A 26,359-nucleotide genomic window follows, 5' to 3' on the forward strand; every position below is an offset into this window, starting at 1 on the left:
CATTTGATTATGAACTGTAATGCTAATAACAACAAAAGATAATTACTAACAAAGGTAGTGGTTAACCGGTTACTGCATTAGTGACCTGCTGGTAGTCTCAAAGTAGACGAATTGACCTACAAAAAATGGTATGCTTAACATAATAAAGAATAGGAAATTACAACACATAATCAATTAAGATGCTAAACATGTCGCAAACCAGGCTCCCCAAATATGAAACAAGTTACGGTATCTGATTCTGCTGTATCTTCTGTCAGCCTAACTAGTTTTAAGCTAAATCTCAGGACTTTTAACCTTTGTGACATCGTTGCTTTAAATTACTGAACCTGCATACATACATACTCAAATTTGTCTTGCTAATGCTTTTTGTTTACAAATTATTTTTGGGAGTGGCTATTTTGAGTGCAACAAATTGAAACCTATCACCGTTTTGTACTAGTATCACTAAATAAAACAATTTTATACACTTTTCAAAATAACTGTCAACTGAATTAGTTGATCAATCAATGTTTTTGGAAATGATGCTGGCTAAGTACCGTAGCATCTTCCAATTACGGTACTAATTTCAAGCCTACTTTAGCTTAAAGCTTCCACAAATATTTAGTAATTAAACCCTTCAATTACTAAGCTGCTGTATATACTTGGTACATTGAACTTTAAAGACCACCTTTAAACTTATGAACTTTAAAGACCACTACTTCAAACTAATCACTTCCTTTGTAATTTGAAAACTCACATCATCTTTTAACACTTGTTGGCCTAGTCATGATACCAGTGCCTTTCTGCATGCTTTCTGTCTATATGGCTCAACTTGGTGCAGCAAGCATTCTGAGCTACGGTATGTTCTGAGGAAAACGTGCACATGGAGTATTATATTTTAATTAAAATTACACAGTGAAGGCCTAAAAGGAACGTTTAGCACTTCTGTATCACAGTTTCTTCTTTCTAGCGTTATTCTCCCCCATTCAGCAGCCCAAACTCACCTAACAAACACTGCAACCATTCAATTCGCTATTTTTCTACAGGTTTATATCTAGTAGTTTTGCTGAGTCAGCAAAACGTATTAACCACCGACAGAGGGCGTACGTGCCGAGTTTAAAACAACGGAAGCTGGCGAACTAGGTATATTTATTAACTATGGTGTAACTAACGTATAGCAGTAGTCAGCAGGGTAGCCTATATTGTGTACGTGAACCCAAGTGTAGGTTATACTAGATTATAAATTGGATACAGCCATGTCTTAAACTTATTTGTGTGAAGGGATTTCCAGTCTTGTTGACATCAAATAAAAAAAGCAGCTCCCTATTTGACTTTAACTTTTTGATGCTGGAGAAAGATAATTTAGAAAAGACAAACACCACGTTTTTTTTCCAATTGCCTCCGGTGGTATAGGCTAAAAGGATAAACCAACGGCGACAATCCAAGTTAGGCAAGAACTATAATTGCTATTATCACATTTTTACGGGGTCTCTTTTACTCTTTTACGATGTTCTTGTATAGTGCCAAACAAAGACTAATATATTTATTTATCTGATAATAAATAGCATTAAATTTAAAATATTACTTTTTAGCAAATGGAATAATTCTTGCTAACCGCAATGCGTGGTTTTTGAGAAGGTGGTATCATGAATATAAATACTTCAAGGATGGCCTGTAAGTAAAATGAATCTATAACCACTTTCATAAAATAATTAATTCTAGTCTATCTACTTACTGAGTGAAATGATTATCTATTCTATATGGACTGACTATCATTGACAGTTAACAGAGCAAAAAACGAAGAGATGCAGAACTTCCTTTTCTGATTATTTTTATCGCACGACGCATCTATTTGTATTCATCCCTAATTTGGATCATTCAAAGAAAGATTTTGCTGAAAAGTTTAGTGACGAAGTTTCATCTTGGAATACAGAATTTTGTGGCTACTGGTCTGGAGTGCAAAACCCAGATTTGAAAACAAATTATTAAACTTGTGTTAAATGACCTAATTTCAGATGGGGGTTTAATTCAGTTTTGGTTCCTTGGGGCATCGCCCAGTACTTTCCAGACAAGATTCGAGTAGCAAAGGGAACTATGTGTCGGCCAAGTTGGAGCGAAATAGAACTTATTTATAAAAATATCATCAACTGGAAGCAGATCTACATAATGCATTTGTATTCAAGGTAAAGATATCTGCAACACAGTCTTGGTTGTGCTTTTTTTAGTTTGTTATGGGAAGCGTTGTCTAATTTATTATCAACACGAAGATAAAACTGAAGAACTGTATTTTACACATTATAATTGGTTGAAAAGGAGATGTAACCGTTGAAAACAAAATGAAAACGAACACATTGAAATTTCTTGTTGCCATAAGCAGACAAGCCAAGCGTTGGTAGGAGGTCTAAGGTCTTATAGGGACTACTTTTAAATAGAATTGTTTAATGTGTGTCGAGACAACCGTATTTTTACATTTACTTAGAACAATGAAGAAGGAAGACGGTATCTCGGAAAGACCTCTCAAACAACTTGCCGTTCTTCACTCCACTTATGGACAGGTTGCACGTCACGTGATTTGGGGAGACAAACGCATACGAGACGTCACAAACTGGATAGTGACGTGCAACTTAACTCAGTCATTGACAATGGGGAAAAAACTACCCACCATGTCTTAACTCATAACTTTTGCATACGTACGGATTAAATAGCCTAACTTTGTCGTTGTATCGAAGAAGCAGTCTTTAAAATGAGTGAAGGTACCAGCAGCCTACCCAGAAGGGAAGGTGACATTGGGCCATGCCCATGACATTTTTTATTGAATATTATGTTTTCCCGTTATTTAGATGCATTTGCAATACCGAGTCAATTAGATTGCATTGATTGAATTTTTACTGGTGGATTGATAATACCTTCCTTGGTAGCTTAATCCTGGTGACTTCGTATCCTTGCAGAGGCTTTTACTGACCAAAGCAAAGTTGCAGTTGCTAAGTACAGTAGCAGCCTCACTCAGACTTCAGGTCAGATGCACCGATATTCGATCAATTACCGATGAGATACATCGACTGATTAAAAAACTTATTCCGCGGATTAATTTTTTCCTGATGCACTAACTGTAATCCGCCGATTACATTCCTTGATTACTGATTTGCGGAGAATGGTGGTTCAAACAGTAGGTTATCAAATTTGATATGGTTTTAGCTTAATTGAGCGCTTAGATTATTTAGTGTTGGTGCATTCAACCCTGAGTTTGCTACAGTAAAATACTTTACAAGGAACAAACAGAGTGATGTGAGTGGCAGTTGCATACAAGGACTTGGTAACGACTGCTTAGAGTTTATCCAAAATTTAAGATACGTCCTTTCATGTTTCCCTCAAAATAGGTACCTGATCTTCACTGCAAATATTGCTTAGCCTATTTGAATCAAGTTCAAAAATCTACACATTTACATTTAACTCATTTATAACTCGAGGAATACGCAAAACTTTGTGCAAAACATGAACAATTCAACTGATATCACTTAAATAACTTAAATTCACAACTGAATTCAGAATGTAATATTTCAAATGTACAGTAGATTTTTACTCTTCGACTTTTCGAGCACTTTAACCATGGTCGCCTACCACGAATATTATTCGAATGGTGAGGAAAACAAAATCAGAGACTTTGATGTAGTACAGTTTACCAAAACATTCTGCTAGGAATGTTAGAGTCTTCTTCACAATTTAAATATCTTCGTTTGTCTTTGTTCCCTAAAAAGCAAGAATAATGATGAACACTTTTTTAGTTGCTTTAATTAGAATAAACTGCCTAATTCAAGCTTATGTTTCAAAGCCTTTAACCTTAATTTGGTTTACTTTCAGATCAATTTCAATTCAGCTCCTAAACTACCCGACACAAAATTTCGACTCAAATTTTCATTGGAAGCTTGCCGACTGATGATAACAGCTGAAACAAAAACCTGTTATGTTCTCGTACAGGAAATATTATATAAAAATCGAAACAAAATTATCTATTCCCTCAGGAAAATATAAGCCATAGAATGAAAAATGTTGTCAAATAGAACACATCGCCAAATAGAAAGCATTCTCATGATGCAAATACTTTAGGTAATACTGGTAATACTATATTCAGCATTTCGACAACGTTGAAAGATGTTACTTACAGTGATAGTTTCTACAAGCTTCATAGCGATAAATGTTTCTGATTCTGTAAATCAAAGCGAATATAAGTAATATGATTAATTTTATAGATTTTGAATATTGTAAGCTATTTATTAAAACTTGATTTGGGTTATATTTTGAAATGTAACTTTGCAAACTTGCATAATTCTGACTCTACACCTAAATGATGAAAACATTAGATAATGAAATACTTCTTGTTGCAACCGAGATGTGACTTCTCAGTCTCCCTCAGGAGCATTTATGGAAAGGCGCACGCTTCTGCTAATGATTTACCTAGGAGTCGGCAACCATTAAAAAAAAGCCATTCTGCTATATTTTCAGCAGGTATGACCAGCAAAGATCCAAAAAACGTAACATACGTGTTTCGCGGTAGTTCTGTAATAGATCACAGCACAATTTTTCAACTATCTTTTAAATTAGGAACGATTCTTTTATTTACCGTAATCACCGTCTGTGAACCGCTTTCCACAATTAACAATCTCTTGAGCTACCACAAAACTAGAAACACTGGGGTGGCATGGGGCTTTTATCTATTCATTAAAAGCTTTCTTGCTCTCCTTTTTGCATTCCTTCCAATGCTGTTTTCTTCAGCTCATCTCCAATGGGGTAGGTAGGCCTACTTCGCAGCAAATGCTCTATGCTTGTTCTGAAAATGTCTTTCGACGTCACTTTTTTGTTATTTTTTTTCGGATGTTTCCCCACAAATTAAGCGTACAGGACCCCAAAGTTATTTACGTTGAATGCAAAGTTCATTACCATTCTAAATTGAATCTTCTGTTTTCGCCTAAAACATTTCTCGTTTTGATGTGTGCATGGCTACTGATAGAAAGGGTATGCTGTTAGCGCTAATAGCTGTAAACTGAACAGATAAAGGTAAAAATTGTAGAAATCTAATTCTTTCCTGACAGAGTATCACTCGGTGAGGGATTATTGGTGCATCCTCTTGCACAACTGAGAAACAATGTTATGATGCCATTTTATTTTTCATTATTACAATAAACAACCAAACGCAAATTTAAATGGCAAGTTTCGCCGAATCTAGAGGGAGCTGCTTCAGAGGAGCTAAAGAGCCGCAGGTTGCTGACCCCTGAGTTTGCCATTTTGATTGCCGTCTCTTAAGTACTTATTCGATAGACACTCGTAAAAAGAATTGAATATGAATATGGGTCACTCACCTTTCTTATTAACTCCAGGTTTTTCCATATTATCTAAAAATGTTCGATAGGCATTTAAATAAATTCAAATTGTCGTTTTATAACATAGTTCACTCGTAACTTAAAGCTTTTGCAAGCATCTTGTTATCAATAGCCAACTGCACTCTCTCTGTCACATATTATGCAAGCAAAAAATGTTATAGCAATGTAACAGAACTTCTACCTCATAAACGATGAAGTGCAAACCTGAAGGAATTAATCTTAGCGCCACAAACTTTAGACAAACAAATAGATTGAGAACTGCTGCATGAAACAAGGCTAACAGCGTACATATAGGCATAAATAATAATTATAGGTTGCGATTGGACTCTTGCGGCAAGACGCACTGTATGTGGTGTCACCTTCAGTATGTTATAACACACTTTTCTGTCTGCTAAAGTGGAACGACAACAGCAGGCAGAAGCCTTCGTATACACTACAGTAATGCGCATGAACGAAAGCTTACCAGTTTCAGAAGCAGATTTATTTGTCTGACGGCAACAGCAGACAAAGACTATCCCTAGCAGGATCAGCAGTACAACTATTCCGGCCACAGTGACTCCAGCAATGAGTCCAACGCGGTCAGAAGTATTGCCGACTTCTACCAAGTCACCAACGATGATCACTTGGAATGACATTGAATGTCGAAATGGAGACACTGAAGAACGGACATTCAAAGTGTAAAGTCCAGCATCTTCAGCAACAACCTTGCAAATAAATTTGCTGTCTTAGCAGAAAAAGTGATTTTGCACAGTGTGTAGTAGGATCAAAACTGGATTGTTTTATGCAATATAGGCATTTTATCTTGCAATATGCCTAGATTTGATTCTGAAACAAGGATTTCTTTATGATTGCAAGAAGACTGTACCTATTTTTTTACATAGATAATTACACATTGTTATATTAATGTTATAGGCATTATGTTTAAACAACTGCACACATTCCAGAATTGGTTGAGAAATATCTACAATGAAGTAGAGCTAACAATTTCTCCATACAGTTTGATCTTTCTACTCACTCTCGTTCGTTTGAAATAAAACATTTGTCTCTTTTTATTGTCTGCGTTACTTTCTTCCATCATAAAGGACGTTGATGTTCCATTAGCCAATTCCTCACCTGAAGACAAAAATTGATGATCTTAATTACCTCCATCAGTTCAGTTTGTTTATATTTCTGACAAAGACTACATAAAACAATATACGCCAAACACAGTAGAAGTCTAGAAAAAAGTAGGAGCGACAAAACTCAGACGTTGTAACCTGTTATAACTTTCTCAACAATAGGAACACAAGGCCAAAAATATTTCGTCTCGAAGATCACAAAGTTGTTTTTGGGAAACCTTTGGGAGTAAAAGAAGCCCACTTAAAAAATATTAATAAAGCAACCCCAAGACTCAACTAAACTTAGCAAACCGGTCACATTTGTGAGCAAGCAGATTTTATACACATAATGTAGTCTATGTCACGAGAAACGTTCAGTTCAATGTTTACTTTATTTCTGACCATTAGAACAAAAACAAAATATGCCAATCATAGCTGAGGTCTAAAAAATGGTAGTTCGCCCCCTTTGACTTTTATTACAACAAACAAAGGTTTGGACAAAGTTTGTAAAATCATATCTTTTCAAAACGTTGAGATATTTGTGTGCTTTCTATCGTTACCGGCTTTCTTCTTACCATTCTTTGTTAGTGTAACAAACTGAGACGGTGGATTCGAATTAAATGCGACACTGCATGTTCCCGTTTTGTTGAAAGTCCACGTGCATGATACAGGCCTTTCTGTAAACGGTGGGTCTGTAGAAAATAGAATCCAAAACGGTTATTGGTTTTAAAGGACTGTATTTTTCTTGATATATAATAAATAACCTTAAATGTTGCTTTATAATTTACTCGATGACTTTGCAGATAAGCTACAACCTCCAACGTTAATTGAAAGGGTAAAAAAACATCTAGGCTACACATAGTTTATTTGTCAACAAATAGTTTACTACAAATGTCTGGGTAAGCCAATACAAAAAAGTAAAAAAAAATGTAAAATTACGTTTTGTACTGCACATCATAGGCTATAAAACTTTGGTAGAAAGGTTACTTTGTTGAACCATAAACAATGTATTGTAGCTTAGTTTCAAATGTGTATGACTCCATTATTTCCATGACTTGGGGAACTCGTGAAATTACGAAGAGATAATTACCTAGTTAACAACATTAAGATTTTCAATATCATAAGAAAGCGACAGTGCTACAATGCTTTTTGTACAAGGGCCAGATAAAAGAATGATATGAATCATGGCACAAAAAGAGTCCTCTCAAAAGATCGGCACGTGTCATTTGTGTCGTACTCATTGGTAACTTTTGCTTTTATCTAGCGCAAGGGTCACCGACTGGCGGCCCGCCACGCTGTTTTGTGCGGCCCGCGGCAGGTATCAGCGCACAAGTATAACCAAAAGTACTTTTCTTGAGGAGTTAAAGAGCATAAAGGCAAAAAATACTTTCCGGGAAGCATATTTTCGCTTTTCATACGATTCCACCGACCTACCAATCAGATTGTAGTTCTAGGTAGGGGTCGTTTAAAGTTATTCCAATGCGATGTCCAGCCACACTGTCCCAGTGGTTGATTAAAACGTCTGTTTTCGAATTTCGAAAATGTCTGTGAGCATAGCTTATTTTAAGTTTGTAAATGTCCTGTAAACACTAGTGTGCGTTTCACCGTTATTGGATTTCACGAGCAGTGTTCCTTTGTGCAAGTTTTTGTTGGCAAAATAGGTCGGTGTGCCAACTCAATTTATAATAAATTGGAAAAATATTATATATAAATTTAAAGACTTTTTCTGGTATGAACATATTTAGCTTAGTACTGAAAAATGTTGTTAAATCAACAATTCTTGCCATGCTAATAAGCACCGCAAGTGACAGTTATTGTATCAAAGACGGTTTTATAGACTCTCACAAAAAGGATAAAAAACCAACTCATTGCTTTTTTAGAGGGAAGACTGTTCAATGTTCATGAATTACGCTAGAAACGTTTTTTCGGTGATTTCCACAAGCGTTTGTTTTATGGTGCCTGATTTCTTTCTCCCTGTTATTGGAACCTATTTTTCGCTGATATGTTTGCAGGTCACTATTGTTGCCTGTATTGCGATGTGTCAAACATTTCCATATTTACTGAAACTGTTAATGGCAAGATATCTTTTGTGAAGCGAAGTGACAACACCACTCTTTGCTTGGCGACGAATATTCTGATGAAACCGCTCGCTTCGCTGTACGTGCGCAAAACAAGTGGTCTCGTTTATTAGGCAATGTTAAAGAAGTCAAAAGTGTTGTTAAAGAAGCTTGGCCTGGCAGTAGCGTTGTTCGACTAATTTTGTTGCTGCGGTATTCTAAGATTTAAGAACATGTAACGCTGGATACTGGGTACGAAATGCGTTCTTTTCTAGCATAAAAATCAACCTACCCAAAATTTTATTAGTGCGGCCCGCCACAGCTCTCCTAAGTGCCAAAGTGGCCCGCATGCAAAAAAGGTTGGTGACCCCTGAATTCTAGCGTGTTTATGAAAAGTCTAGTAACCCAATAGTAGCCTAATAAACTGCTGTACTTTTTTCAACGTTAAAAAGTTACTAAACTTGGCCTAACACTACATTTTGTAATTCAAATCGGCTTTGAAATCATGTTTCCAGCTTTCAATGAGGGCTAGAAGTTTGAATGAAAATTAGTAGATGGTAAGATCACGGTTTGGCTTCTCTCAGTAATCTTTCGAAGTAGTAGGGGTCGAAAACTTTTAATCAAAAGATATACTACGACAATGAAAATTAATTCATTTAGAATCCTCACATAGTACATTGACAGTGGATGTAGTAGAACGTCCATAATCGTCAAGTACTCTTGTGAAAGGGGTCACCGCTTGACATGATATTTCAGTGTTGTCGAAGCTGGCATTAACAGCATTAAGAGTGAAAGGTTCATCCTGAAAAAGTAAAAAAGCAGTGAAGAATTTGTTATTTTAATATTTTATTTTAAGAATAATTCTAAAAATAGCAAAAACAGTAACATAGCTCTTTAAGCTTTAGCTTCAACAATCGACAGAAAAATCTATAAAATCTAAACTTTCTTGAAAGACACTTTTTTAAACCGCAAGAAACTTCTAATAGTCTAATAATAATTCATACATCCCAGTTTCTTTTGACCATATACTGTACCTTTGTAACAGTGATATTTTTACCGCCAACATAAAACGTAGACTCCAATCCAATAGGAACGACGTCAGTGTAGTCACAAGTAAAATTCAACGCAGAGCCCTCGGTTACCAACAATGGCCCATTCAGTGAAACATGTGGAGCTACAAAAATATTCGAAGCACGGAGACAAGTTAGTTGTATCTTAAAATTTAGCGCATTTTTAAACAAATATACGATTTTATAGCAAAGCAGTGCACTATTTTAGTTTACACGACAAATAACAAAAAAGAGTAAGCCTATAGGCTAAAGCTAGACGATCAAATACAACTGCAACAGAAGTGTTTTATTCGAATATTAGGCTATATCACATCAAAATGAACAAACCCAACTAAAATTAAAAAGTTTTTTCTTCATCGAAAGCGTTTTCGTTTATATGTCGCGGAAGACGTTTTAAGGTCAGGCCCAGTGGCTCCGAGAGGGGGGGGAAGTCGGGCCAGTTTCCCCCCTAGCAAAACATTGTAAAGGAAAAACGAGTAGTTTTTTGTTTTTGCACTTTTGAGGGGGGCCCATTTTTAGTACTAAAGTAAAAATGTACCAACTAAATAATCAACAAATTCTTAAATGAAGTGCGTAGTTCCAAGTATATCTCATTCATTGTAAATGTCACTCTCGATGCTTCTCATCAAAAACAAATCATTTTCGTGTTAAGGTAGGCGATGTTGAACATCTTCAAAACGTAAAATCTGAAGCTAAAATGATTTCTGTATCACTGAACGGTTTCGATTGTATTGATAGTTTCAACTTGAAAATTGGCGCTGTTTTAGCTAAGCGGGAACTATTTTTGCTTGACAACTGAACCTTAACTTCAAAATCTGCGTTGGCCAGGCATAGGATGTTGTATCCAACATAAGTTATCTGGGAAAGTTAAAGGTATCATTCCAAGCACGATTAAAGAAAGTAAATCCTGTATATTTTTTGTTTATGGATCATCATCAGTCATTATCTCCGCCTGCAGCAGATTGCGCATCAACATGAGTTATTTGCTTCCAAGAGTGGCGATTTTAAGCCAGCTCGCCCAGTGTCGCCAAGTTGAGTCCGGTCCATGATTGGATGTTGTCTTGCCATCGTTTTGGTTGTCTGCCACGTTTACTTTTTCCTTCTACTTTGCCTTCTGTGCAAACTTTGCTGATTCCGAATTGTGATCTTTTAGTGTGGCCAAACAGTTTTAAAACTTTTGATTTTATTAACTTATTGCTGCAATTGGATGTAATTTTGTCATAGTTAAAAGATCTTCTGTTTTCGTGTGGTCAAGTAGCCTTTTGTTGGTCATGCTTCTCATGATGTGATTTTGGAAGGTAGTGAGTTTTTTTCTTTATTTGAGTTTTTTGTTTATGGATGTTGTTGCTTGAATCTAGTTGGAATTCATAGCCTAATGTTGCCTACAGACAGCGTTGTTCAAATGTCTTATCATTTTTGGTGTAATTGATTATCTGTAAGCTTGGGGCATCTTTAAAGTTATAGCCCAGTCAGAGGAAAAATTTTAAAAAATCTAAAGAAAGCTGTCCTATCATCTTGCAAAAAAAATTGACTTCGAGAGGGTAATCAAGGCGTGGTGCAGTCAAACCCAATGCTTTACATCACCCTTCTGCAATTGAAGCTCTAAAGACGTTTCTTAAATGCATCAAGTTGGAACCAACAAGAGCTTGATCGAAAGCTGAATCAATGCTAAAGTAGCCTCCAACTAGCAGTTTTAAATTTGTGACTGCTTTGTATTATGTGGATTACGGTCCTAAACAAGATTCACTGATGAATTTAATGCAATTAAAGGAAGATGTAATCTAAGTAAGAGAAAGCTGAGAAGAGTAGGCTACTCGCAAGCTAAAGTTGCAGTGACAATTGTAAATTTAAAAAAAAATGACTTTGTTTTCCTGAGGATAGAACGCTTTTATAACTCCACTTAACTAGCTGAATCATTCGAAGGAAATGTATTCTATCGTACATTGCAAAGGATTCGATAGTTGTTGGAATTGACAAATGTATGAACAAACTTAAACATATCGACGATGAGTTTGAAGTTCCATGAAAATTTCATCGTATGTCTGTTGTGCAGGTGCGGGGATGTGGGACAAATTTAAACCATTTGTAGGCTACAACAATGACATTTTTCAAGACATTTTGGATGAGTTGGTACTTTTGACAGAAAGTCACACAGCAAACTTCAGCTGAAAACTAGAACGAACCACCCCATAATCTCTACACAAGGAATCATTGATTGCAACTTTCGAAAGATTTTTCCAAATAGTTTTGTTATGATTTTGTTTTGTATTCCGGTGGCTACCTCCAACGGCTGTGCTTTGAGAACGTGGTTTTAGCAATTACTGAAATTTGTAAAGAATTGTTTGCGTTCCAGTTGGCCTATGACTCAAAACCGATTGAAAAGCCCAACTATACATGTTGTGCATTAATTCAGACGTCGCAAAATTTTATCATTTGATGCTATGATCCGTAACTTTGCATTGCAAAAAGTCCAGAAAAGGTTGAATTAAATCAGGGATGTCCAAAGTCCGGCGCGCGGGCCAACTCCGATCCACGAGACGTTTTGTATGGCCCGTACCTGTTGTTGTACGATGTGTTATTTTTGGCCTGCAGACACACAAAAATCATGTAAATTCAACATGCAGTTTTCAGAAAAATCATTGTGGCTGTTGGCCCGCGAACACTTATTATCAAATCTGCATCGCGTGGGAAAAGTTTGGACACTCCTGAATTAAATGCTTGGTTGAACTATTTTCGTTGCCTGTCGGCCTATTGTGTGTTTACAAAGCTTTCTAGACAAAATAGTTTGCCTCAATGGCATTTTTGCTGCAAATGTAACCCAGTGATTATACTGTATATTGATGATTTTTACATTGAACGAAGTTCTTTTCATGCTGAGAAAAGTATGCTAATTTCAGCTTAACACGAACATGCAATGCAATATTTGCTAAAAAATATTATGGGGCCCAATTTTCGTGTTGTTTCCCGACCAGTGCTGATTTCTCTCGGAGGCCCTGGTCAGGCCTATATGTGGCACGTCGTTATAAGTGATAAAACACAAACACTTGATTGCAGAGACATGTTAAGAATCAGTTTACTTTTTGTGTGGTAACATAGTAACTTTGATTTCGTTTCAAATCAACTAATAGCGACACCATTAAAATGCTAACAATTTGCTCACCTTTCCAGCATTGGACTGTATCTTTTACAAACAGGTCTTCTACAGCTTGACAAGTTGTTTCATTCGGTGAAAGTAGGGTTCCGTTCAAAAAATGCAAGATTCCTCCATCTACGCAAGTGAAATAGCCAGATTCGGAAGTTCCTGAATAGCTTGTTTCCACAGCGACAAGACTCTCAGTTGTGGATGAGCAATCTGTCCAACACAAGTCGATTAGTCAAAAACTTTTTATTAGGCTTTTTGTATCCTATCACCCAGTAGAAGGTTATCACTATAGGTTTCTGTCAGGGGGCAGAATGGGCCACGAGGTTTATTTCCGGTGCCATTTCCGCTTTTTGACGTGAAGTACAAGCAAAGCGCCCATTTTACAATAAAAGTCGAGAATGGTTTTCTCTTACTTTCACCAGGTACCCCCTTGATAGGCTATTATTAATATAAGGTAGGCTATTTACAAAATGGCATTGTCTGAAAAGAAAACAAGGACCAATAAACCGATGCTATAACCAGTGGTGAGAGAAGATGTTTATACTTCACTCCGTACTTGTTACTCTGAGCGACAAAGATGGATGGTATTCTTTAGAGACTTGGTTAGAGAAGATTGAAATGGTCAAATTGTCATCGGCTGGCCGCAGGGAATTGATGGTTAATTCAGATGTAACGAAATATTCGTCTTCATTGATAATATCGGGAAAAACTCTGAAAATGTAGTTTAATAACAGGAATACTATGTGACTGTAAGTTTGTTGTAAAACAATTGTTATTAGAAAATAATTGTCGAGAGCATTATCAGCTTGTTTTTTCAGATTTTTCATCCTCGATATTTTTAATTTTTTTTTGTTAGTATTAAAATTTAGTGCAGAAATTGTTATAGCAGCTTAAAAAGTAGGCTACATGATGCAATTTACGTAATTATTATGAATAAATGCCTCGTGAATAGTCTCATTCCGTATAGCCTGTAGCGGACAGCATGTAATTTAACTTATCCGCCCATATCTAGCTGTAGAAGCTACAGCGACATTCCGAGCGCAGTGATCGCAGGGAATGATCGAGAACAACGTTCAGACTTCCCGGTTATAAGCATGCTTCCACTGTAGAAAGGAACCCCACGTTACCACACAACTCAGGAGGCCGCAACCATCCCGACTACAATCGAACACAATTCAAATCACCACATCCAAACCGGGCCATGGCCCAGATCCCAGCCAAAAGAACTCGATTACAAATTGAACATACTAGAAATTATTTCACTTTGGACCAACCCCGGTCTTCCAATCGCACCAAAATAACAACTCTTCTGCACCAAAAATTATACTGTACTGTCTGTTACATAGTCTCTACACCAAAGTAAAATTCTCTGTCTCTCTCTGTGTGTGTGTGTGTGTGTGTGTGTGTGTGTGTCGAATTGAAGAGCAGAACGCGATATACATAGTCGCTGAGGAATGAAGCATCTGTAAGTTATAACGTTGAAAAGACGAAAAACTACGCATATGTGATTGAAAGTGCCGGTTGCAAGAATGCGTTTCGCTGATTGGCATGCGATTTCTTGAGAGGCAAGCAAATTCCTAATCATACTTCAGGAATCCCGAAGCACACTTGCCAAACTACATGAATTACTGAGTAACGTTAAATGTATGCAAAAAACGACAATTTCACAATGGTAACAAACGTTGAAAGACCTAAGGTGAAACGCAGGGCGCTACAGACACCCCCGCAAGAAGGCAAACGGGGGGAGCCGTTTGGCTTCTGATGAAGCTCTCTGCAGCGAGGACATGAAGCAGGAGAGGCACACAATGCGTAGTACAACGTCACATAATACATAGCACAGAAATGACACACGGTGAACAACAAGACGGGGTCGGATCCCCTCCGCACGGCGCGAGAGCTAACAGTTCCTCTGATTCCAGGGAGCGGCTGGTCGGCTCTTGATTGGTAGAAGCAGAGGTCTCGTGCGGCGGACATCCGGCTACGATGATTTCTAAATTAACACAAAAAAGTGTGGAAGGTTACAATCGATAATGACAAACACAATCTAATCACTACGGTTATCACAGGTGAACACTGCGGAAGCAGTTAATGTCTATATGCAGTACATGAAGCCTAAGTAGTTGTGAAAAGTGACGAAGCATGTCAGAGGGCACAGAGCGCACTCTCTCTACGAAACGGAGGGACAGTCCGAACAACGGCCGTGCGAAGCAGTCGCACGAACTGCCACACACCGCGGCGCGAGAGCAAAGCGTCATGACAGCAGGATGGGAATCTCTAACTAACCGGGGAAGGTGAAAAAAACGGACAAACGTTTTGATTTAACCAGAACAGGACTGTAGCGCCAGCAGACAAACCAGGGGGAGCGACGAGGCAAGAAGTGCCCAGCCTCAGGACAACCTGCAAGTACAGGGACTGACTCAGCATAATAGCTATACGAAGTGACTACGGTACATGAGGAACTGGTCCAACAGTGCAGGAAGCGGCGAACAGGTGACTGCGAAGAACATGTCGGTTATATGCATAACATGTCGGTGAAGACTGTGGCTTCTCGATAACGCTTACTGAGACGGACAGTGAAACCTGGAAGATACACATTAAGTACCGCTGAGACGACACGCCAGCGAAGACAATCAGCGTATAAGCCCCACCTTAACAAGCAAGTCCCTAACAACAGTGGCTACAAAGATAAACAAGGTGCGACGTGAACAAACGACGCCTACGGATGACCAGTGGTCACACTAGGATTATAACAAAGTACTATGTAACGGAAGTGTGCTGCATCGTACGCCTGTGTGAGGGAAGCGCAGCTCCCAGAGACAACTACACCAAATGTTTAAAAAACACTTATTATAACTAGGTTATCCTATAAAATTATAGCTATCTATGATATATAATAAAATATATTAAAACTTATATAATATATATAATTATATTATACCTATTCCTATGAAATATAGTAATATATATATATATATATATATATATCAATATATTATAAATATTATAGTTTTTTCTGAACATTTAGTTGGTTGCCTTTTGGTCTCTTCACTGAAATATAAAAAATTATGAAGAAATTCAGTTTCTTCATACAGAAAATAAGGATAGAGTTGAAAGCGGAAAATGTACATTGCGGTTGTTTTAAAACGTTGGAACCTTTAAATGCTACTGGCAATTCGAGTAGTTTTCTTGTGTTGACACGAAAGTTAATTAAAAACAAACAGATGGAGTTTATTAGGTGCAAACTATGTTTAAAATTTTAGGAAAACAAAATTTTATTTAAGTAAAACAAGTGTATTGTAACCAGTTCGTATTTTCATTCACACAAGCTGATCATTCAACAATGTAGTATGTGTATTCAAGCCTGTTTTTTATCAACACATGGTGAGATCGGTTTAAAAGCTATGATAACATGTATCAGATTGTCATGTCTAACAAAACTTTTAAAGTTACACAAAAAGATTAAAATAGTTACCAAAGAATACAGTGACATTAAAAAAAATTATCCTTTCCATGGTGTAAATACGTGACATTCACCGAAATCTAAAAAAACCTTGTTACAGCATAAAGTTGAAACAATGTTGCAATCAATGCAAATACAAAACATGTTCAGACTTGTTTCAAAAAGTAGATTGTGTCGAGTGTAACAGTACAGATGATGCTTTATGATCGGAAAAGAATGAAGAAGGTTTATTTTTGCTTAACAATTATTTTTTGTTATTATTTGCAAATGAAATACAATTAATGTGTAGACCGAAATTGTTGTCAAGTTTAACGTTGATACCCTGAAGAATAAATGTAACACAACTTAAGAAAGTTATTTGAAAGGTATATGGGTACACCATTTTAAACTGAGTCTTTTCATCGGACCTTTTCAAACAAAAGATAGATTAATGCTGCTACAATCATAAAAACTCAAAATAATTACGGTTACAAAAAGGTTGCCAAAAACATAGACTATTATCGGACAATAGTTTAAGAGAAAGTTGTTAATTTTCGTATGACAACTATAATTTTATCGGTTTCGTATCGCCTTCCATAAACATTGGTAATTTTAATCATGTTAGCTTCTTCTTAAGTTTTCTTTGTATGCGTAAGATATCATTTGATATATAGCCTACATGAATGAAAGGTAACCTCTGAGTGGTGTGGGGGCTGTTCTTATTGAAAGTTAACATGAGGTAAATCCGCACTTTCATAAAATATCTTGTGATCTGTAATTAATGACATGTATAAGCTTTCTCTAAATTTTATTGGTACCGGTATTACATTTTACTTTAAGTGGATTTGTAAGTTAGATATATTGGGCACAATATTCTTAAATAATGAAGCTTGGAAGCAAATTTCTTTAACCATTTTACCTTCGTAACAAAGCATTTATTTCAAGCTTTTTAAAAATAAAAGTTTTTTAAATGAAGTGAAAGAGAATGGTGATCAATGCTGGATGTGAGATTCGAATCCACGCGGACGTTAACCAATTGGTTTTTAAGACCGACAGCTTATACCCTCTCCTTGTCCAGTCTATTTAATAAACCTTGTTATCACTTTCCATCGTGATGTGTCGTCTTTGAACCGAAGGTTGGTTGTCACTTGCTTCCACACGTCACGCTTGCACTATTATTTTTTGCTTCTCGATGCTTGACAAACCAGTCACTGGTGTACAACGGTTCTCCAAGTTCGTCTCCTTCTCCCTTACATCTTTTTTCCTCCACCACACCTTCAACACCCAATTGATGCAGTTGGTCTGACTATCCTCTCAAAAATATGTCCGTAAATTTCATCATTTGTTTTACAAAATCGCAAATTAAAACTTATAAAATTTCTTATAAATTTAGAAACGAAAATTTATTTGAAGGACAACTCTGTGCTTTGCTATGAAACAGAAACTTCCAGCTGTTAGTTTCCTACATTATTCTTTTGTTTCTCGCTGCTTGACAAGTTGTACAACATCTCTCCAAGTTCGTCTCCGTTTTCCCTTGCATCTTTTTTGGTTCACCTTACCTTACGATTAAGAACGGGAGTTGGCACTTCAATGCTTGCTTGACACGTTGGGGTATGAGGGACTCTGCTGTGTGTCAGCGTAGTGAGACGGAGCAAACAGCCAACCACATCATCTTTGGGTGTCTCATCTATTCCCTCCCAACGGAATAACAGTCATCCGCACACTTGACGATCTGACGAAAATTTGGGTCCAAGTCCTTCCTTTCGACTGACCACAAACTTTTTGCTTCATACGAACAAGGATGACTACCTTACCTTCAACACCCAATTGATGTCTGACAATCGTCTCAACATATATCTCCCAAATTTCATCTTTTGTTCTTCAAAATTGAAAACTAAACAATTTTTTAAAGGACACCATGTGTTTTGTTACAAAATCGAAACTTTCAGTTGTTAGTTCCTCTGTTATTCTTTTTGCTTCTCGATGCTTGTCAAGTCAGCTCACAGTTGTACAACACCTTTCCAAGTTTGTCTTCTTTTCCCTTGCATCTTTTCCGTTCACCTTACCTTACGATTAAGAACGGGGGTTGACACTTCGATGCTTGCTTGACACGCTGGGTATGAGGGATTCTGCTGTGTGTCAGCGTAGTGCGACGGAGCAAACAGTCAACCACATCATCTTTGGGTGTCTCATCTATTCCCCTCCCAACAGAATAACAGTCATCCACACACTTGACGATCTAACGAAAAGTTGGGTCCAAGTCCTTCCTTTCGGCTGACCAAAAACTTTCTGCTTCATACGAACGATGCCGACGACCTTACCTTCAACACCCAATTCATGTCTGACAATCGTCTCAACATATGTCTCCCAAATTTCATCTTTTGTTTCACAAAATTGAACTAAAAAAAAACAAAAAAACTTTCAGTTGTTTGTATCTTTGTTATTCTTTTTGCTTCTCGATGCTTGACAAGTCAGCTTACATTTGTACAACACCTCTCCAAGTTCGTCTCCGTTTTCCCTTGCATCTTTTTTGTTCACCTTACCTTCAACAACCAATAGATGTACCTGGTCTGACAATGGTCTCAACATGTGTCTTTTAAATTTCATCTTTTGTTCTACAAAATCGAACTAAATAAAAAAAATAAAAAACTAAAGCAAAGGACAATATGTGTTTTGTTACAAAAAAGAAACTTTCAACTGTTAGTACCTTTGTTATTCTTTTAGCTTCTCCATGCTTGACAAGGTGTACAACGGTTCTCCATGTGCGTCTCTTTTTCCCTGAACCTTTCTGTTTCTACCCTACCTTCAACAACCAATTGATGCAGCTGGTCTGACGATCCTCTCAACATATGTCCGCACATTTCATCTTTTGTTTGACAAAATCGCAAACTAAAACTTATAAAGGTCTACTCAATGAAATTACAGACTAAAACTTATAAAATTTCTTATAAATTTGGAAAAGAAAATTTAATTAAGGATAGCTCTGCGCTTTGCTATAAAAACGAAACTTTCAGTTGCTAGCTTTTACGCTATACTTTTTGCTTCTTGATGCTTGACAAGTTATGCGTTGTAAACCTTGTGCTAAAAATTGATTGTTTTGATCATCATTATAAAAGCTTAATATGCGATTTGTACTGGGTGTTCATTTCTGTGTCTCTTTTATACAAAAGTAATTGTCTAAACTTGCGTTTGTTTCTCATATTTAGAAAATCTTGTCTCTTTATCATTACAAATAGTTTAAGATAAAACTTGAAATGACTACAACACTCAGAAGTTTATCTAAAAACCCTATTGATAGCAATCACTTGAGTAGCCTATGTCATAGATCGATAGTGTCTCACCTGGTAATTTCAAACACATCTCTTGTGATCACCTCATGCAGAATCGCACCTGAGGAAACTTGATAGGCAAGTATCTTACAGAATCTGAACCGAACATCTTCATAAAAACCTCAGAATACATGAATGGTTGTAGACTTATGGCGTGTTTTGTTGGTGTGATTGCGTGTTCTTACAAAAAACAAAATGTCTTGGAGGCTAGGTGCTATTGAAAAAGAGAGTGATCATTTACCAAGTCGTGTTGTTATATTATCATGTCAGTGCTTAGTTGTTGTTAGCATCATACAATAAGACATAAAAATTATTTCCAAAAATACAAATAAAACTACAAACTTAAACTTACGTCATTGCGACAAAGTTATCGCTTTTGCAAACCTTGGGTTGTAACAACTTCAGGGTTTACTGCAATTACAAACAATTGGTATCAAGCTTTTAACGAAAGCCGTTGTTGCGCTAACCTTCACTAAACGGAGACCTAATGGAGGTTTACCTAAACAAGTATATTAACTGAAACAAGATGAAAGAATACAGGATTTGTTAAGTCTTTGGGTTAAACTGTTGGACATATAGGGATAAAAATTAAAGAGTTGAATTAAAATCAGAGTTGCAATATAGTTTGAGGCAACTGCGAAAGGTTACAGAAAATAATGAATCCCAAAACTAAATGATAAGTGACTAAGGAACCCTTTAAAACCGTGGATTTCAATAAATTTAAACCAACCAAAAAGCTGTTACCTAACAAATGTAGCCTACCTTAGATGATAATTTTTTTTTTTTATAAAACTAAAATAAAACTTTAGTTCAACTAATCTTCTAAGGTTAAAGAGTATGAATTAAAATCACTGTTGTAATATAGTTTGAGGCAACTGCGAAAGGTTACAGAAAATAATGAATCCCAAAACTAAATGATAAGTGACTAAGGAACCCTTTAAAACCGTGGATTGCAATAAGTTTAAACCAACCAAAAAGCTGTTACCTAACAAATGTACCTTAAATGATAATTTTTTTTATAAAACTAAAATAAAACTTTAGTTCAACTAATCTTCTAAGGTTAAAGAGTATGAATTAAAATCAGAGTTGCAATATAGTTTGAGGCAACTGTGAACATACCTAGGCAAGGAAGCAATTAACAACAAATTTCCTACAAAATTATGAGTAGGGAAAGTACCGACTTCCTTTCATTTCTTCGACATATTACACAACGGTTGTGACATCGATGACGCGATTGAATTGTTTTCACCAAACGGTAGCGCTGTGGTGTGTTTAAGCTTTTCTATTCTCATAAAATAAAAAACAAGAAATAAATAGTGTCATTGCTCAGCTTTTAAGACACTTCTTTGTTTGGTTACCCTGCTTCTTGCTGTGTACCACCAGACGTAGCATTGTATGGTGACTGTCTTTCTCACAAAATAAAACAAACAAGAAATAAATAATGTCAATTTCAAATAAAATAAAACAAACAAGAAATAAGACCATTGCCAGGGCAGTACCAGAGCACTGCTTCTCTCATAAAATAAACAAACAAGATATAAATCATTTCAATTTCACATAAAATACACAAACAAGAAATAATAGTCAGCTTTCACTGCTTTTCCACACTGTTTCTTGCTCATAAAATAAAACAAACAAGAAGTAATATCAATTTAACATAAAATAAACTAACAAGAAATAATATTCAGCTTTCACTGCTTTGCCACACTGCTTCTTGCTCTGTACTGCCAGACGTACCATTGTAAGGGGACTGTTTTCCTCATAAAATAAACAAACAAGAAGTAAATCATATCAATTTTACATAAAATAAACAAACAAGAAATAATACTCAGCTTTCACTGCTTTGCCACACTGCTTCTTTGTCTTTACTGGTAGACGTAGCATTGTAAGGGGGCTGTTTTCCTCATAAAATAAACAAACAAGAAATAAATAATAACAATTTCGCATAAAATAAACAAACAAGAAATAAATTATGGTCAATTTTACATAAAATAAACAAACAAGAAATAATACCCATTTTTCACTGTTTTTTCACACTGCTTCTTGCTCTGCACTGGCCGACGTAGCATCGTAAGGGGGTTGTTTTCCTCATAAAATAAACAAACAAGAAATAAATAATAACAATTTCGCATAAAATAAACAAACAAGAAATAATATTAACTTCACATATCATAAACAAAGAAGAAATAATACTCAGCTTTCACTGCTTTGCCACACTGCTTCTTGCTCTGTACTGTCAGACCTACCATTGTAAGGGCACTGTTTTCCTCATAAAATAAAACAAACAAGAAATAAATAATAACAATTTCGCATAAAATAAACAAACAAGACCAGAACACTACTTTTATAAACAAACAAGAAATACTGCCAGGACAGAGGCTAAGACTCTGCCAGACTGCTCTGCCAGACTGCTCTGCCAAGGCTCTGCTTTTGGCTCTGCTAGGGCAGTGCCAGAGCACTGCCGGAGCACTGCTTTTTAGCACTGCCAGAGGTCCTCCATCTCCTCTTTCCCTACAACTGCCGGTTATATTTGAGGCCATGGTTGTCAAGAGGTATTCTATCCTCCATCAAAACGAGGAATAAAATGTACAAGCAACTATGTAAATCTAACTTTAAGAGTAACGATTTATACACCAAGTACAAAAAATATAGAAATCTGCTTACTCATGTGAAAGAGAAATCGAAGTCTAATCATTATAAAACTTCAATAAACAAAGAAAGAAACAACTCTAGCAACACATGGAAAATAACAAATGAAATTACTGGCCGTACAAACAAAAAACATTATATACAACATGCAACCAACTTTTCATTAAGTAATGTTCATGAAGTTACAACCGACCCGGTGCAAATAAGTAATACATTTAACACATATTTTACTCAAGTGGGACCTTCACTTGCAGCCAAAGTTCCAAACACCACTTCTAATCCATTGTCCCTGATGAGAGGCAGACTTCTCAATTCCCTGCACCTAGAAAATACTGATGAAATGGAAATTTTAAGCATTGTCAACAGCTTAGATAACAAAAAAGCAACTGGTCCACATGGCATCACTATCAAAACAATAAAAAGATTGAAGTATGTCATAAGCCCAATCTTAGCTTCTATAATAAATGAATCTATGACAATTGGTAAATTCCCTGATAGCTATAAAATTGCAAGAGTGATACCCCTTCATAAAGGGGGAGCAAAAAACAAAGTTGATCAATACAGGCCTATTTCCATTTTAACATGTTTCTCTAAAATCTTTGAAAAAATCATTCATAAAAGGTTAGTAAATTTTTTTGAAAAATTCAATGTTTTTTCCCAACAACAGTTTGGCTTCAGAGGTGGACATTCAACCACATTAGCTGCTACGGATATCTATGAACAACTACTACAAATTTGTGATGATGGTTTTACTACATGTAGTATCTTTATTGATCTTGCCAAAGCATTTGACACTGTTGACCATGAAATCCTTTTAAAGAAACTAGATTATTATGGCATCAGAGGAAATGCTTATAATTTATTAAAGTCTTACTTAAATCACCGTTACCAGTTTGTGCAGATTGGTACTACAAATTCTAAATATGAAGAAATCAAATGTGGTGTACCCCAAGGCTCAGTTCTTGGTCCACTGTTGTTCATTATCTACATTAATGACCTTAAACACGCTTCTGAATTTGAGACTCGTTTGTTTGCAGATGATACGCTACTATGTATTAAGGATAAAAGCCCTACTAGATCGCAAGAAAAAGTGAATTCTAACCTCCTAATGATTCAAAACTGGATGCATACAAACAAGTTAACAATTAATGTAAGCAAAACCAAATACATGTTGTTTGGGTCAAAGTTTGTCCGAGAAATTCAAATCTAGAAATAACTTTTCAAAATACCAGTTTGCAACGCACAAACACCTACAAATACTTAGGAATAACATTTGATGAGTCGTTATCATGGAAACAGCACATCAATATAATCTCAACAAAAGTTTCTCAAAGCTGTGGTGCTCTATATCGATTAAGAAAGTACGTAAATTCCCAGACATTAAGAGCAGTTTACTATGCTCTAGTTCACTCCCACCTAATGCATGGTATTATCTGTTGGGGTCGTGCGTGTAAAACGGAACTGTATCCTTTAAACCTGGTACACAATCGCATCATTCATTGTTTAAACTTCACCAAGATTAAGGACAGAATTCCCACCAAATCTCTTTTCAATAAAAGCAACTTGCTACAAATCGAAGACATGTTTTTAATAGAAGTATGTAAGTTTGTTTATAAAAGCAATAAAGGACATCTACCAGCAATTTTTTTTGAGTACTTTCGTCCTATTAATGAAACTCATAACTATAATACCAGAGGTGCTAAGAAAGGTATGCTTTTTAAACCAAGAATGCATACAAAGCTTGGCCAACGCTTAATTAAATTACTTGGAACAAACACTTGGAACAAATTACTGGAACAGCTAAGAAAAGTTCAAACAATTAGTATGTTTTCTAAAAAATTAAAACTGCACTTAATGTCTGAGTGTAAGTAATTGGTATAGTACCATCAAACTGTTTCTACTTATTCTCACCGTATCTCGCTATATGATACCACACGGGTGTGGCAGACTTGATGACCAGTTCGGTCCTTCTGCCACTCCTATCATCATCAGCAAACAACCTAGCTCACTTTGTAATCTTGTATTGTTTTTCGTTTTGTTTTTTTCGCATATGCTGGTGATGCAAAATAAAAGAACTTCCCTTCTCTCTCTAATAAACCATGACGTCATGTCACGATCTGACATCGGCGATCGGCTGCCGTCCGAAGTGCTCGCCGAGATGCGCGTAAAACGCTCGGCTGAGCAAGTATATTCAATTCAATTCAATTTATTTTTCTTTGTCGGAAAACAACAGCAATGATAAAGTTACCAACAGTTTACGGGAATAAAACCAACAAAAGGAAACGGCGGCAAAACCAAAGAAGTTTAAAACGTGCATGCGATGTAAATTTAAAGGATACGTCGATGAAAGTAAATTTAAGCACGGCCACCAAACCTAACAGTTTAAAATAGATGAATTAGTTGAAAGAACCAGTTGCATCCACATACCTAAAGCAACTGGAGATCTGACAGTTGATGAAGCCATGCGGGGACGACTGAACCTTACAACCAATACAAAAAAAGAAAAATCAAAAACACGAGCATTTAAGAATAAACGTACGGTGAGCTTATACAAAACACTATATACAGTGCTTCGCTTTTAAATGAAGTGAAGTGTTCGCAGCAACGACAGTGGTGCAGTTTTAAAATGGGAATCGATAACTGATGTGTTCAGGAATATACACTAGGGTGGTCCCGAAATGTATGGGAAACTTTTTTTTTATTCGAAACATTCCGACCACCCTACAATTTTTTTTACATAGGCTAAAAGAAGGTAACAAGCTAAATTTCAGAAAAATTGGTTAATATTTAGAGGTGCCACACGAAGTTGCAAATCAGGTTAAGAGTGCTTATTTCAGTATTTCGATTTGATACGATTCCCTAATGATTCGAAATCTTTTTTTTGGTACTGCCGATTCGAAATAAAAATTCCCCAGTGCAGAATTTTTCTCTTCAAGCAAATTCTTTTTACACCCAAATCAATGAGTATTGCGTAATTTCTTCGATGGCTAGAATTTGAAAGCGAAGCCAAGAACTTGCAAGATAGCAAGCATAGCGAACAAGTTGCACTTCTAAATTGAATATGCTACTTCTATGAAAAAGAAGAGGCAGGAGGAGTTTATTGACTAACAGAAGGTTAACTTTCATGCACTAAGGGGTCCTTAAATGATGAGCACTGATCGTAGTGTACTGATGAAGTTGTGAACGTTTTTCTTTCTATGTTTTTCAGATGGCTAGCAACAGTAATAATAGTAGTAGGCCTATCGGTGGTGCAAAGCCCAAAACCAGAAAGGACAATTATGTTTGGTTGATTGGTCCCACTTCCAAGGAACTGTCTGGGAGAAAGCTTCCTTCTGCTAGGGAAGTCCTTAGCGTGTTCTTCCATCTCCACAAGATTGAGAAGGTAACCATCAACGAAAGTTGCAAAGAAGTTATCAATTGTGTATTCCATTCTGAGAGAGAGCCAGGATTATAACATGCACAGAAATACATGCAAGAGAAAGACTGGAAAAGTTATTTGTGCAATGGAAAGGACTCCAGAAGGCGGCTTTAAGGAGAACAGATACACAGATGAAGAAAGAAGAAAAGTTCAGTGCCGATCTTGACAAACTGTTTGACATAGCACACGCGAAAGCACTGGATCTGACTACTATTGAAGAAGACCGTGCTTTTCTGATGGCACAAAGAGATGGACGAAAAGGTTTCCTAGGTTCAGTTGATCACGAACTTGCTGCGAAAGAAGCACGAACTGTCAAGCGGAAACAAGAGGAGCAAGCTCGAGCTGAAAAGGCAAAAGTATCATCTTCTGCAGTGCAAGCATGTTATCAAGAAGATATCTCAACATCGTCATCAGAGTCTGAAAATACAGAACAGTGTGAACAGTCCAGTTCTTCAGAAGTGCAGACACCAAAAAAACGGAAATGAACAATTACAGCTAGAACGAAGAATGTGATCTCTCCAGGACAAGCACAAGCTCTGGACCGAACCAAAGTCAGTGACAGAGCAGCAGCTGTTCATATCATTGCTGCAACAGCTCAAAGTTTAGGCCACAATGTGGATGAATTGGCCATTAATCGAAAAACTATCCGTCAGTCAAGAAGGTCACTAAGACAAGAAGCTGCTATTTCCAGTAAGGACAATTTCAGTCTTGACATTCTTGACCCGGGAGTTAAGGTTGTTGTGCATTGGGATGGAAAGCTAATCCCAGACACAGCAGGGTGTCAAGACAAATACGATAGGTTAC

General features: G+C 36.5%; 2 protein-coding genes across 3 annotated transcripts in view; one reads left to right on the plus strand and one right to left on the minus strand.

Moving 5' to 3' along the window:
- The window catches only part of LOC145786614 (uncharacterized), a 74,264-nt gene that overhangs the window by 9,220 nt on the left and 38,685 nt on the right, over positions 1-26,359 (plus strand). Inside the window, exons 6-8 of one of the 2 annotated variants that reach the window (XM_082598302.1) lie at positions 1,572-1,653; positions 1,995-2,162; positions 2,459-3,200. The exons of the other annotated variant lie outside the window; for it this stretch is intronic. Of the exons in view, the coding sequence (XP_082454428.1) occupies positions 1,572-1,653; positions 1,995-2,162; positions 2,459-2,651 (443 nt within the window). The 3' untranslated portion in view covers positions 2,652-3,200. Of the gene's footprint in view, positions 1-1,571; positions 1,654-1,994; positions 2,163-2,458; positions 3,201-26,359 lie in introns of those variants that run through there. 2 annotated transcript variants of the gene reach the window in all.
- On the minus strand, positions 3,700-25,567 carry LOC145786809 (uncharacterized). The gene is made up of 12 exons (XM_082598550.1): positions 25,438-25,567; positions 14,572-14,710; positions 13,277-13,431; positions 12,739-12,930; positions 9,543-9,682; positions 9,178-9,310; positions 7,027-7,143; positions 6,370-6,467; positions 5,818-6,058; positions 5,334-5,366; positions 4,140-4,183; positions 3,700-3,726 (listed from the first exon to the last, which is right to left on the minus strand). The coding sequence occupies exons 1-12, from the start codon at positions 25,565-25,567 to the stop codon at positions 3,700-3,702; spliced, it is 1,449 nt and encodes a 482-aa protein (XP_082454676.1).

Source organism: Aplidium turbinatum, chromosome 17 (genome assembly GCF_918807975.1).
Source record: "Aplidium turbinatum chromosome 17, kaAplTurb1.1, whole genome shotgun sequence".
Classification (NCBI taxonomy): Eukaryota; Metazoa; Chordata; class Ascidiacea; order Aplousobranchia; family Polyclinidae; genus Aplidium; species Aplidium turbinatum.